General features: G+C 37.5%; 9 protein-coding genes across 9 annotated transcripts; 7 read left to right on the top strand and 2 right to left on the bottom strand.

The window, feature by feature from the left end:
* Nucleotides 1-270: 270 nt before the first annotated feature.
* PXR1 (telomerase inhibitor) lies at nucleotides 271-1086 on the top strand (the record flags this gene model as incomplete). Its single annotated transcript, NM_001181409.1, has 1 exon — nucleotides 271-1086. The coding sequence occupies one exon, from the start codon at nucleotides 271-273 to the stop codon at nucleotides 1084-1086; it is 816 nt and encodes a 271-aa protein (NP_011796.1).
* A 951-nt stretch (nucleotides 1087-2037) lies between these two features.
* On the top strand, nucleotides 2038-3198 carry SCW4 (putative family 17 glucosidase; the record flags this gene model as incomplete). The annotated part of the gene is made up of 1 exon (NM_001181408.1): nucleotides 2038-3198. One exon carries the CDS (start codon nucleotides 2038-2040, stop codon nucleotides 3196-3198), a length of 1161 nt encoding a protein of 386 aa, NP_011795.1.
* A 333-nt stretch (nucleotides 3199-3531) lies between these two features.
* Nucleotides 3532-5265, bottom strand: CWC22 (U2-type spliceosomal complex subunit CWC22; the record flags this gene model as incomplete). Its single annotated transcript, NM_001181407.3, has 1 exon — nucleotides 3532-5265. The coding sequence occupies one exon, from the start codon at nucleotides 5263-5265 to the stop codon at nucleotides 3532-3534; it is 1734 nt and encodes a 577-aa protein (NP_011794.3).
* A 169-nt stretch (nucleotides 5266-5434) lies between these two features.
* Nucleotides 5435-6352, top strand: CAB4 (putative pantetheine-phosphate adenylyltransferase; the record flags this gene model as incomplete). The annotated part of the gene is made up of 1 exon (NM_001181406.3): nucleotides 5435-6352. One exon carries the CDS (start codon nucleotides 5435-5437, stop codon nucleotides 6350-6352), a length of 918 nt encoding a protein of 305 aa, NP_011793.3.
* A 163-nt stretch (nucleotides 6353-6515) lies between these two features.
* Nucleotides 6516-8177, top strand: RNH70 (Rnh70p; the record flags this gene model as incomplete). Its single annotated transcript, NM_001181405.1, has 1 exon — nucleotides 6516-8177. The coding sequence occupies one exon, from the start codon at nucleotides 6516-6518 to the stop codon at nucleotides 8175-8177; it is 1662 nt and encodes a 553-aa protein (NP_011792.1).
* Nucleotides 8178-8246: 69 nt separating this feature from the next.
* RTT102 (Rtt102p) lies at nucleotides 8247-8720 on the bottom strand (the record flags this gene model as incomplete). The annotated part of the gene is made up of 1 exon (NM_001181404.3): nucleotides 8247-8720. The coding sequence occupies one exon, from the start codon at nucleotides 8718-8720 to the stop codon at nucleotides 8247-8249; it is 474 nt and encodes a 157-aa protein (NP_011791.4).
* Nucleotides 8721-8900: 180 nt separating this feature from the next.
* TAF1 (histone acetyltransferase) lies at nucleotides 8901-12101 on the top strand (the record flags this gene model as incomplete). Its single annotated transcript, NM_001181403.2, has 1 exon — nucleotides 8901-12101. One exon carries the CDS (start codon nucleotides 8901-8903, stop codon nucleotides 12099-12101), a length of 3201 nt encoding a protein of 1066 aa, NP_011790.1.
* A 655-nt stretch (nucleotides 12102-12756) lies between these two features.
* On the top strand, nucleotides 12757-13281 carry YGR273C (uncharacterized protein; the record flags this gene model as incomplete). The annotated part of the gene is made up of 1 exon (NM_001181402.1): nucleotides 12757-13281. One exon carries the CDS (start codon nucleotides 12757-12759, stop codon nucleotides 13279-13281), a length of 525 nt encoding a protein of 174 aa, NP_011789.1.
* Nucleotides 13282-13494: 213 nt separating this feature from the next.
* EFG1 (Efg1p) lies at nucleotides 13495-14196 on the top strand (the record flags this gene model as incomplete). Its single annotated transcript, NM_001184474.3, has 1 exon — nucleotides 13495-14196. One exon carries the CDS (start codon nucleotides 13495-13497, stop codon nucleotides 14194-14196), a length of 702 nt encoding a protein of 233 aa, NP_076891.4.
* Nucleotides 14197-14200: the final 4 nt, after the last annotated feature.

Below are 14200 nucleotides of genomic sequence, written 5' to 3'. Positions count from 1 at the left end.
TTTCTCCCTTCTGATCTCTTGTATGCTGATTTTACTTTAATAAGTGAAGGTGATCAATCAGTCAACTAACAAATTAGCCGCCACTGCAAGGATATTTTCTCTGTCGTTGTTGTTTTCCTACAAATATAAACAACCGGGTAACAGTCAAAGAAAAAAAAAAAAAGAAAAGGAAAAAAAAAAAATATGAAAAATTTTGTTCTGAAAGAAGCGATGAGATGAGTACTCAATAGTAACATATAGGCAGCTTACACCATTAAACAAAGAAGCAGAATGGGTTTGGCAGCTACAAGAACCAAACAGCGGTTTGGTTTAGACCCCAGAAATACGGCATGGAGTAACGACACCTCGAGATTCGGGCACCAATTTCTAGAAAAGTTTGGATGGAAACCCGGTATGGGTCTGGGGTTATCCCCCATGAATTCGAACACTTCGCATATCAAAGTGTCAATTAAGGACGACAACGTTGGGCTCGGTGCTAAATTAAAACGTAAAGACAAAAAAGACGAGTTTGATAATGGTGAATGCGCAGGGTTGGATGTCTTCCAGCGAATTCTTGGTAGGCTGAACGGAAAGGAAAGCAAAATATCAGAGGAATTGGACACGCAGAGAAAGCAGAAGATTATTGACGGAAAATGGGGTATCCATTTTGTGAAGGGTGAAGTTTTAGCAAGCACGTGGGATCCAAAGACTCACAAGTTAAGAAATTACTCCAACGCGAAGAAACGAAAGAGGGAAGGAGACGATAGCGAAGATGAAGATGATGACGACAAAGAGGATAAAGACAGTGATAAAAAGAAGCACAAGAAGCACAAAAAGCATAAGAAAGACAAGAAAAAAGACAAGAAGGACAAAAAGGAGCATAAGAAACATAAAAAGGAAGAGAAGAGATTGAAGAAGGAAAAAAGGGCGGAAAAGACCAAAGAAACGAAAAAGACGTCAAAATTAAAATCTAGTGAATCTGCATCCAATATCCCCGATGCGGTAAACACAAGACTATCGGTGCGCTCCAAATGGATAAAACAAAAGAGGGCCGCGTTGATGGACTCCAAGGCACTGAATGAGATCTTTATGATAACAAACGACTAAACATTCCATTGCGTTTCATTGTGTGAGCAGCTGGCCAGTCTGCACACGCAGCAAGATATATAGAGTGGGGAAAAATTCTTCCCCGGTGCCAAAGAAAAAAGCAAATAAAAATGAAAAAAAAAAATGTGTGCCAGTACGACAGCATACCGCAACGAGTTTTTACATACATGATTAAACTAGTAAGTAATATTATAAGTATTTATTGAACTTATTGCGCCACGACTTCTGCCCCTGCAAAACCTTCAGCTTTATTAGGTGGGTTTGATGGAAGATAGTAGAGCAAGTGGAAAGCATAACATCGCTAACGTCTTCCACACCCTCCATAAAGCCGCTGCATGAATGATAAACGGGCTCAATTCGTATCAGTGTAACCAAATCCATCAATTAACGCCCAATCGAGCTCGTTAACTCCATTTTGGGAAAGAATCAAGATGCCTAGCCCGGCCTAATCGAGATGCATCCACAAACGACCCTGCACGGTCATTTCCCAGAGGGTTTTGTAATTTGTAGGCACCGCTTTTCGCGCGACACCCTGCTGCAATAGGATCTTCTCCCTAGAAACACGCGCAACGCACCTCTTTTCCCTTTTCGTTTAGCCTCTCCAAATGAGGAAAATAGGCACATGATTCCTTTTCACGCGCATTTTTTTCAGAAATTTTCTCTTGTGGTGTTGTTTCAAAAACGGCACCGTTGTTTTTGTTTTTTTTTTTCTGTTTTCTCCCATTCCTCGAGGAGAAGATCTCTGTTTTATAAAACTAATAGATATGTATTCTTTATCTTCTGTCATAATTGTTTTCTGTTTAGTAGTTCTTTTAGCCCTTATTCTATTCTTTTAATAGTGTTTACACAAAGGTCCAGCTAGATATCTAACTAAATCCAACTAAGTCATTCTTTTACATCTACAATCGTTTATATACTAGCAAGCCATACCGAAAAGCAAACTAGAAAAATATGCGTCTCTCTAACCTAATTGCTTCTGCCTCTCTTTTATCTGCTGCTACTCTTGCTGCTCCCGCTAACCACGAACACAAGGACAAGCGTGCTGTGGTCACTACCACTGTTCAAAAACAAACCACTATCATTGTTAATGGTGCCGCTTCAACTCCAGTTGCTGCTTTGGAAGAAAATGCTGTTGTCAACTCCGCTCCAGCTGCCGCTACCAGTACAACATCGTCTGCTGCTTCTGTAGCTACCGCTGCTGCTTCCTCTTCTGAGAACAACTCACAAGTTTCTGCTGCCGCATCTCCAGCCTCCAGCTCTGCTGCTACATCTACTCAATCTTCCTCTTCCTCCCAAGCTTCTTCCTCTAGTTCTTCCGGCGAAGACGTCAGCAGCTTTGCCTCTGGTGTCAGAGGTATCACTTATACCCCATACGAGTCCAGCGGTGCTTGTAAATCCGCTTCGGAAGTTGCTTCCGATTTAGCTCAATTGACTGACTTCCCAGTCATTAGATTGTACGGTACCGACTGTAACCAAGTTGAAAATGTTTTCAAGGCTAAGGCTTCGAACCAAAAAGTCTTTTTAGGTATTTACTACGTTGACCAAATCCAAGACGGTGTCAACACCATCAAGTCTGCTGTTGAATCTTACGGTTCTTGGGACGATGTCACCACTGTTTCCATTGGTAACGAATTGGTTAACGGTAACCAAGCTACCCCATCCCAAGTCGGTCAATACATTGACTCTGGTAGATCTGCCTTGAAGGCTGCCGGTTACACTGGTCCAGTTGTTTCTGTTGATACTTTTATTGCTGTGATCAACAACCCTGAATTGTGTGACTACTCCGACTACATGGCTGTTAATGCCCATGCTTACTTTGACAAGAACACAGTTGCCCAAGACTCCGGTAAATGGTTACTAGAACAAATCCAAAGAGTCTGGACTGCTTGTGATGGTAAGAAGAATGTTGTTATCACTGAGTCTGGTTGGCCATCAAAGGGTGAGACTTACGGTGTTGCTGTTCCATCTAAGGAAAATCAAAAGGACGCTGTTTCCGCCATTACCAGCTCCTGTGGTGCTGATACCTTCTTATTCACTGCCTTCAACGACTACTGGAAGGCCGACGGTGCTTACGGTGTTGAAAAATACTGGGGTATTCTATCCAATGAATAAGTCTACTCAATTGTAAAAAAAAACAAAAAAAATCTTGATTTAAAAAACGATACCCAATATTTTTAACTTTAAATTAAGGCTTTGATAATCTTCTTTTTCTCTGTTATATCAAAGGACTGCTTTCTGGTTTGCCTTCGCTAATCTTTTTTTTTTTTTTTCATTTTCCTATTTTAGTTCGTTTATGATCTCATTTGTATTTCTGTATATTTGTCTTAATACGAAATACGAGTTTTTATTTTATATTCTACCTTTCTTTTTTTTTTGGCTAAAAGCGTGTACGGTTCTATGTAAATATGTACGATTACATGTGTAATGTTTGTTTGGCCGGGCTCTTCATCTATGCCGTTGCCTTCTTGCAGGCGGAGTCCTGGATCTGTTACGATGGTTTCTCGATCCTCTTGGTGGAGTTCTGGATCTAGCACGTTTTCTTGTTTCCACTGTGAATGGCGATCTTGATCTACTATTTTCTCTGGTGTCCTTCTGTAAAAATAACCTGGATTCGTGAATTTTTGGCCCTTGGGTTGGTTGTGACTCTCTGGCCTTCTTCCGTAACTTTTCAAGTTCCTCCTCTTCTCTCAATTTTTTTTCTTCTTCCTCTGCATCCTCAACTTCTTGAATAATTGTCAACCGGCTTCTCATGTCCTCTGTGAGCAGGCCCAATCCTATGGCAGTAAAGAAATTTATGGAGTATCTTATATGTTCGGCGTCTCCTTCCAGCGGAAACATTCCGTCAAGCTTGCTGGAGTTTAGCCTTAATTGCAGCTCATCTAATCCGAGCTCATTTACGAGCTCTTGAAATAAAAATTTGATGAAAATTCTTCCTTGAGGACACGATTCTTCCTCAGTTAACTTAATTATCTTAAGACAGTCCATTGGAAGAAATTCATAAGATATTAAGTGTCCCCAAAACTTACCTAAGATTCGCAGTTGGTCAGTTTCATAATCTTCGATATCTTGTGTATAATTCTGCTCAAAAGTTTCATTGTAAGCTGTCTGCCAACTCCTGTGGAACGTTATCATACGTTCGGACAAAATAGAATAAAATTTAGAGAATGTAGATTCCTGCAAACTAGATTTGATGATTATATCTACCACGCTTTTTTTCAAATTGTTCGCAATCTTTAATTTTAGCAATTTGTGAGCCGCTTCGTCACCTGATAATGAACTTTTCAGAACCAAATAAATCTTCTTTTTAAACTCGACATCATTGGTAGATGTCATGTCATAGATTTGTAATTGACTGTTACTACCTTCATTTGTGTCGGACGTATTATTTATCAGCAGCTTCTGTCGTAGCGTATCAAACGCCATGGTTAGTTCATTGAAATTTTCACACTTTTCAAAATTTCCCAGTTCTTTGTTGGCTTCATCCTCATCACTAACAATATAGGAGTGCGTATGAACTGTGTAACTAGTTGGGTCCAATATAAACAGACCTTGAGACCCAGATTTATAATCTTTTTGCCTTATTTCAAACAGAGTCTCTAACGACTCACGTAGTGTACTAGATAACTCCTGTGTTTGCAAAATATATCTTAACTTCTCCCAAATCATATCATGGGTTTTCTTACTGACAAGTGCAAGTTTCCAGCCACATATTTTCATCACGGCAATGACCAGTCGTAAAGAATTCTTTTCAAGGAGTAGCAATAGAATCTGTAAGATCACGATTTCATGAATTACATCATAAAGAAATAAAATGGACAGACATTGAAGGATATTTCCGCAGGACACGTAATCTTTGCGATTGAATTGCTGCACGAACATTAACATTAGTTCTTTTGCTAAAGTTTCTCCAATATCTGGAATATCAGAATTTAGCAAGGCAATCAAAGCGGATAAAGCAGGGATTAGCCTGCCATTCTGTTTGTTCAGAGTAAAATCCACAACATTTTTACAAATTATGTTGCGGCCAATAAGTATATTGACTTGAAATAAGTCTCTGTGCGATTCCTGTAAGTTGTCCATTGTTAAATTGGATATTATGGGTGAAACGTGTGACCTTATCATTTCCCAGTTTTCTCTCTGAAATTTAATGTCTTCATCCTGTATGGTAGCGGTAGACATGCTGGTTTGTAGCCTTTTTATTCCTTTTTAGGTTTCTTACTCACAATGCCAAAATAAATATCAGTGTAATATAATTTTTCAAGAGTACGTAATGGAAAAAGATAAAAATAAGGACCGTCATAAAAAGAGACGTGATTAAACCTAAAAATCTAAAGTAAAGAAGTGTAAGATGGTTGAGGAAAATTCCAGAGTTTTGATTGTTCTTCCTTATACACCGCCTAGTGCTACTTTGCAGAGGATTATAGGGCAAACTATTCCGTTCTTAAGAGAATGTCAAAGTCAACTAGACATCGTGATTGTACCTGAATTCAAAACCTCATTCCAGTTGGATTCTGCGCTAGGGAAGATGTACAGTATTACCAGGGATGTCCTTTTGGGCTATGGAATGATCAACAGCGGAATCAACATCATATTCAACAATATTCATTTCGTCGAGAGTAATTTGCAATGGAAAGTGGTTTTATTGCCACAGGAATCCACTTTTGAAACTTGGAAGCTAGAGTTGGGACAAGGACAATACCATAGTATAGAACATTATGCATTACACGATAATATAATGGAAGAGATAGAAGGTCCCAAAGATGCTAACAAATTTCATGTCACCGCATTGGGCGGAACGTTCGACCACATTCACGATGGACATAAAATATTGTTGAGCGTCTCTACATTCATCACGTCACAAAGGTTAATTTGTGGAATTACGTGCGATGAGCTCTTGCAAAACAAGAAATACAAAGAGTTGATTGAACCTTATGATACACGATGCAGGCACGTACATCAATTCATCAAGTTGTTAAAACCGGATCTCTCCGTAGAACTAGTTCCCTTAAGGGACGTGTGCGGCCCCACAGGGAAAGTACCCGAGATAGAATGTTTAGTTGTGAGTAGAGAAACCGTCAGTGGGGCAGAGACTGTGAATAAGACTAGGATTGAAAAAGGCATGAGCCCATTGGCAGTACATGTGGTTAATGTACTTGGAGGAAGGGAGGAAGACGGCTGGAGCGAGAAGTTAAGCAGCACGGAAATCAGACGCCTACTTAAGTCCTCTGCTTCGCCAACGTGCACTCCACAAAACCCTTGCGTATAAACATATTTTTGTATATTTTATTGTTGTAGTTCACTATTATTTTATTGTTAGTATTTTATAAGTGGCGCGAGGACACAATAGAAATGGAGGGAAGATTTTTGCTCGATGGCAATACCAAGGATGACTGAGGAAGAAAACAATAATAGACTATACTCAGGCAAACATGCAAGTAGAAGGGCCTGACACTAACTTCGTGAGTGATTTGGCTTTGGGATCAAAGAAAAGAAGGTTATCCAAGACTTCTGTACAAGAGGATGATCATACAAATGTGGTATCGGAAGTGAATAAGAATAAGAAGAAAAAAAAGGCAAAGCCTATGACATGCACATTGCTAAAGTCTGTGGTTGAAAAAGGTATTGGTATAAAGGATGTAAGAGACATGACTCAATACTTGTTGCAGGCTGAAAACAACTCTCCCAAATGGATTGATATTTGTAACAGGTCAAGTTTACAGAAAATGATAGTTCTGTTCATTCCAGGTTTACAACCAGATGATTTTGAGAACGGAAAAAATACCTTTAATGAAATCAGTGATGATAACTTCAAATATATTCCTGGAGAAATTGCCTCCACGTTTCATACATTTCCCGTGATGGCACCTGGTTCCAAGATGACGCTCTTTTCGCCCTACAATTCATTTATTAATGTTGGATTGTCCAAAATGGAGAAAATAAATAAATTGAAAGAGTTACAAAAGAAGAAGAAAATTACTATTAACGATTTGGTTCTATCCGAACAACAGTTAGTGGCAAACGATTACCCACTGGATTCTGGAGACACCAATTTTGATACAGACTGGGTACAAACTGTTGACTTTACCCATGGTGGCTCCCACATCTTTGCACTAGACTGTGAAATGTGTCTTTCCGAACAAGGTTTAGTTCTAACTAGGATTTCTCTAGTGAATTTTGACAATGAAGTTATCTATGAAGAGTTGGTGAAACCTGATGTCCCCATAGTGGACTATTTGACACGTTACAGTGGTATAACTGAAGAGAAACTAACTGTTGGTGCCAAGAAAACATTGCGAGAAGTACAAAAAGATTTACTAAAGATAATAAGTCGTTCAGATATTTTGATAGGACATTCGCTACAGAATGATTTGAAAGTCATGAAATTGAAACATCCATTGGTCGTGGATACAGCTATTATATACCATCATAAAGCTGGCGATCCTTTCAAGCCAAGTTTAAAATACTTGAGCGAAACCTTTCTGAATAAAAGCATTCAAAACGGAGAACACGATTCTGTCGAAGATGCAAGGGCTTGTCTTGAATTGACGAAATTAAAAATCTTAAATGGGTTAGCATTTGGGATAGGTATCAATACGGAGAACTTGTTCACCAAATTACATCGTTTTGAAGTGAAAACCGTTCTTCTCAACGATATGATTATTAAAAATCATACTGAGGACGATTCTAAGGGCCAGTTAATCCGTTGCGTCGAAGATGATGAGACATGGACCCATATTCACGAGAATCTAAATAAAGATGTCAAACTTATTGTGGGGAGAATCAAGAACTTAGAGAGGTCACGCAACTATAATAAAAAGCCACGGAAGGAAACTCCTTCGTTCGATGCGTCCATGGTTCTTCATGATATAGGGCAACATCTAACACAATTATACGAGAATGCTACACCAGGTACTATGATTTTGATCATGTCGGGTACAGGCGACACAAGACCATGGAACAATCTTTCAACTGAGTTAGAGTTTATTCAAGACAAAAAGGAAAGATTAGATAAAAGACGCGAAAGGGAACCTGAAATAGTAGAAGCCATAAAGTTAGCCCGGGGTGGTGTAGCATCCTTTACTGTAAAATAATTCTATGTGTATAAATATATAAATATATATATATATATATATATATATATATGCATAATACTTTTCCTTTTAATTCATTTTCACATCTTTACTCTCCTTTGTATTATCATTGTTCACTCCCGCAGATAACCCAGGAATGGCTTCACTATTACCGACAGCGCCTCTTATATCATCCACACTAAGAGCTTCATCTCCTTGATTAGCAGAAGGAGCACCGGTGGCCTTACTTGTATCACCCTTAGTGTGCGATGTCATCAACGACTTTTTCAGTATTCTTCTATCAAATTCTTTCAAATCTAATATATCCTCACAGCTCTCCCTCTGTAGATTTTTCTCATCTTCCTGGTTCCTCAACCATGTTTTATACCTGAATGGATATTTCTCCAAGTTATTCTCCATGTCCCCTAGCTGTTGTTGTGGTTGCTGCACATTGGAGCTCACCTTAGATGGTTGGTACCAATCATACCTCCATGATTCCTTACTCGTAGGGTTGCCATAGTAAGAAACCTTATTGGCCTTAGTAATGAGCGTCTGTGGGTCCATTTTCTCTATCTCTTGCTGACGTAGCTCTTTCTTTCCAACATTAGGTTTTATCGCCTTGTTCATTAATAAACTAGTCGATAATTTCATTTCGCGGCGATGGTTTTCAAATGTGCTTTTAAGAGAATAAATAGCATTTTAAACACAGAGAGAAAAAGAAGTACAACAGGAGTATAAGGCGATATGGTAAAGCAGCAGGGATCCGGCAAGACCAACTTGGCCAACGAAGATGAAGCATATGAAGCTATTTTTGGCGGAGAGTTTGGCTCTTTAGAAATCGGGTCATACATTGGCGGGGATGAAGGTGCCAATTCAAAGGACTATACGGAGCATTTGCCGGATGCTGTAGATTTTGAAGATGAAGATGAACTTGCTGATGACGATGACGATTTGCCAGAAGAATCTGATGCTAATTTGCATCCAGCTATGATGACTATGGGCGCGTATGATGATGTAAACGAGAACGGTGCCGTACTCGGTATCGACTCAAATAGTTTGAATATGCAACTGCCTGAAATTAATGGTGATTTGTCTCAACAGTTTATTTTGGAGGATGATGGGGGTACTCCCGCAACTAGCAATGCTTTGTTTATGGGAATGGATGCAAATGAAATTCATCTCGCCACTGAAACTGGAGTTCTTGATGGTAGTGGCGCAAATGAAATTGGGCATTCTCAACTTTCCATTGGTGGCGTTAATGGAAATGATATGTCGATAAATGGTGGATTTATCATGGAACCAGATATGTCAGATGGCAAGCATAAGAAAGCCACCAAATTAGACTTGATAAACCATGAGAAGTATCTTCTAAAAAAATACTTTCCTGATTTTGAAAAGGGTAAAATTTTAAAATGGAACAAGCTGATTTATAGAAGATCTGTTCCTTATCATTGGCACAGTGAAATATCTAGGGTAAAGAAACCGTTTATGCCTTTAAATTTGAAATTCAAGGTTCAACAGGATGATAAGAGGCTATTCAACTCAAGGACAATATCTTACGTCGCTCCGATTTATCAAGGGAAAAACAATTTACTTCAAAGTAACTCTTCTGCATCCCGAAGAGGTTTAATTCATGTTTCCATTGATGAACTTTTCCCTATCAAAGAGCAACAAAAAAAAAGAAAGATTATTCATGATGAAAAGACCATATCGGAAGACTTGCTTATTGCCACTGATGATTGGGACCAAGAAAAAATCATCAACCAAGGTACTTCATCAACAGCAACCTTGGCGGATTCGTCTATGACACCCAACTTAAAGTTCTCCGGCGGTTATAAATTGAAGAGCTTGATTGAGGATGTTGCTGAAGATTGGCAGTGGGATGAAGACATGATCATTGATGCAAAATTGAAAGAGTCTAAACATGCTGAATTAAATATGAATGACGAAAAACTGTTGCTGATGATTGAGAAAACAAATAATTTAGCGCAGCAAAAGCAACAACTGGATAGTAGTAACTTGATATTGCCCCTCAACGAAACTATTTTGCAACAAAAATTCAATTTATCTAATGATGATAAATATCAAATCTTGAAAAAAACCCATCAAACAAAAGTTCGTTCTACCATCTCGAACTTAAATATTCAGCATTCTCAACCTGCGATTAATTTACAATCTCCATTTTACAAAGTGGCTGTTCCTAGATACCAGTTGAGGCATTTCCACCGTGAAAACTTTGGTTCGCACATCAGACCAGGTACTAAAATTGTCTTCAGTAAGTTAAAAGCGCGTAAAAGGAAAAGAGATAAAGGTAAAGATGTCAAAGAATCATTTTCTACATCTCAAGATCTAACCATCGGGGATACTGCTCCTGTTTATTTAATGGAATATTCTGAACAAACACCGGTAGCTTTGTCTAAATTTGGTATGGCCAATAAATTAATTAATTATTATCGGAAAGCCAATGAACAAGATACTCTAAGGCCCAAATTGCCTGTTGGCGAAACTCACGTTTTGGGAGTTCAAGACAAATCACCATTTTGGAACTTTGGATTTGTTGAACCTGGTCATATCGTCCCCACATTATACAATAACATGATTAGAGCACCCGTTTTCAAACATGATATATCAGGAACAGATTTTCTTCTGACAAAAAGTTCCGGATTTGGTATAAGCAATCGATTTTACTTACGTAATATTAACCATCTTTTTACGGTTGGACAAACTTTTCCTGTCGAGGAGATTCCCGGACCTAATTCAAGAAAGGTGACATCAATGAAAGCTACAAGACTGAAAATGATTATTTATAGAATTCTAAACCATAATCACAGCAAGGCAATTTCTATTGATCCCATTGCAAAGCACTTTCCCGACCAAGATTATGGACAAAACAGACAAAAAGTGAAGGAGTTCATGAAATATCAAAGAGATGGTCCTGAAAAAGGTCTGTGGAGGCTTAAAGATGATGAAAAATTGTTAGACAATGAAGCAGTGAAAAGTTTAATTACGCCAGAGCAGATCAGCCAAGTTGAATCAATGAGTCAGGGCTTACAATTCCAAGAAGATAATGAAGCATATAATTTTGATTCTAAGCTAAAATCTCTAGAAGAAAACTTGTTACCATGGAACATTACAAAAAATTTTATTAATTCAACACAAATGCGAGCTATGATACAAATACATGGTGTTGGTGACCCAACGGGCTGTGGTGAAGGTTTTTCTTTCTTGAAAACTTCAATGAAAGGTGGTTTTGTTAAGTCTGGTTCTCCTTCCAGTAATAACAATAGTTCAAACAAAAAAGGCACTAACACGCATAGCTACAATGTGGCTCAACAGCAAAAAGCTTACGACGAAGAAATTGCGAAGACCTGGTATACACATACAAAATCGTTGAGCATAAGCAATCCTTTTGAGGAAATGACCAATCCTGATGAGATTAATCAGACCAACAAGCATGTTAAGACGGATAGAGATGATAAGAAAATTCTGAAGATTGTTAGAAAGAAAAGAGATGAAAATGGTATAATTCAAAGGCAGACAATTTTCATAAGAGATCCTAGGGTCATTCAAGGATATATAAAAATCAAAGAACAGGATAAAGAAGATGTTAACAAATTGTTAGAGGAGGACACTTCAAAGATAAATAACTTGGAAGAACTTGAGAAACAGAAAAAACTGTTGCAACTAGAATTAGCTAATTTGGAAAAATCACAGCAACGTAGAGCAGCAAGGCAAAATTCGAAGAGAAATGGTGGTGCCACGAGAACAGAAAACTCTGTGGATAATGGTAGCGACCTTGCCGGTGTAACTGACGGGAAAGCAGCCAGGAATAAAGGTAAGAACACTACAAGGAGATGTGCTACATGCGGACAAATCGGGCACATTAGAACAAATAAATCTTGTCCAATGTATAGCAGTAAAGATAACCCTGCTTCACCAAAGTAGATTCAGTATAACGATGTATTGATCGAATAAAACTTTTGTAAAGGTTTTGTATAATGTAACAATAAAGAAATGTACACTATGTTTCTAAACACTGGCAGTGATCAGATTGATAATTTATTGAGTCATATCCTTAAACGATGGACGTGGTGTGTGAATGTGCACTTTTGCAGTAAGATGAAAAGTGCATATTATTTGAGTTCCATTAATATAGCCCAACTCACTGATTAAACACAATAATTGTTGTCTTTGTGCTCGAGTATTTAAAGCTTGTATTTTTCCAGTCTGATTGGAAATCACAGAGGTTAAAACATAAAGGACAATAGCAGAAAAGGTTCCCTAATATGCATTTTTCATACTGGTTGCTCTTTTCCTTTACAAAAGCAAATTCTTACTCAAAATTTAATCTTTTTCCCTATAGTAACCTGTTTGTCTTGATAAATATAATATGATTTATGTAGTTTTATTACTATAATTATATCAAAATTTTAATTTGTGTCTATTTTTTCCTCAACTAAGTTACCTTTTTTCATTTATATGCATTTGTGACGCACTCAAAAGTGTGATGCTGTCGTCAATTTTATAATGTTAAGAATATTAAAGCAAAAGTTTCCTAAAGTAATATCTGAAGTGCTCTAAAATCATAGTTTATCAAAAAATGCAACATTTCGAAAGTTCAGATAAGATAGAAAAGGATGATGATACATCAAGAATTAAATTACGCTCTTCTTCTTTGGCCGCTCCAATCCTCGAGGCTGTTCAAGAAGCCCAGCCTTTTGAAGAAGCCACTTTCTCTAACTTACAGAAGATACATCCGTTAACAGAAAACTCAACTTGCAATGGTTATGTTATTTACGATAAAGATGGAAATTTGAAATCCATGAAGGATACATTTGGTAGGAATATAAAAACACCTGATATTTCAAATCCTACAAGAGCAAGAAATGAAAGGCCATTGGATACAATACGTGGATTTGAATACTCCATAACAAAAGATCCCCGCTGGTTGCAAGAGCTAGAAACATCTAAGTTGGGATTTAAACCTAGACCTGGATTTGCCGTCATTAATCAAGACTCACAGGCTTCAATAAATTTATCTCAACTGGAAGAAAAAGTTATGGAAAGCCAAAAAAAAAAGGAGAAAAGACACATATCACGGCTTTCTCGGTTACTCTGCAGATGAATATAAAGATAAGTACGCTAAGATTATAAAAAGTGCTTGAAGCTCAAAAATATGTATTCCTTTAATTTCTGCGGTACCCTATGCCGGAGCACTAAGAAAAACACATTCAAAAAAATTTTCATACTCATCTCATCTCTACAATTAAACAATACATAAAACAAATATCGTGACTTAGTTATTTTACTTATATCATTCAATAAACCTAATCAATCAATGGCTAAATTACAGAGGAAGAGAAGCAAGGCTCTTGGGTCATCTCTAGAGATGTCCCAGATAATGGATGCAGGAACAAACAAAATTAAAAGAAGAATAAGAGATTTAGAGAGGTTATTAAAAAAGAAGAAAGATATACTTCCATCCACAGTAATAATAGAAAAGGAAAGAAATTTGCAAGCTTTACGGTTGGAATTGCAGAATAATGAACTCAAGAATAAGATTAAAGCCAACGCTAAAAAATATCATATGGTGAGATTCTTTGAAAAAAAAAAAGCATTGAGAAAATATAACAGATTATTGAAGAAAATAAAAGAATCTGGCGCAGATGATAAAGATTTACAACAAAAGTTGAGAGCCACTAAAATTGAATTATGTTACGTGATAAATTTTCCCAAAACTGAAAAGTATATTGCACTATATCCGAATGATACACCATCTACAGACCCAAAGGGCGTAGAATTGACAAATCTTAGAAGAGAACAATTTCTTAAATTAGTAGCTGAAAGAATGGATGCGAACACCTTAAACGTATCTTTCGAAGAGATATTGAAGGGAAAGAAATTGGATGAAGATTCCATCGGATTAACATTATCACCTGATAAAGATCATGAGGATGGATCACAAGTATCACCTACACAGGATAGAAAAGAATTGGATCAAGTTGTGGGAGAAGATGAAAAGGATGACTTTTTTGAGTAAAAAA

Source organism: Saccharomyces cerevisiae, chromosome VII (genome assembly GCF_000146045.2).
Source record: "Saccharomyces cerevisiae S288C chromosome VII, complete sequence".
In the NCBI taxonomy this organism is placed as follows: Eukaryota; Fungi; Ascomycota; class Saccharomycetes; order Saccharomycetales; family Saccharomycetaceae; genus Saccharomyces; species Saccharomyces cerevisiae.
This window is presented reverse-complemented; position numbering and strand designations above follow the sequence as displayed.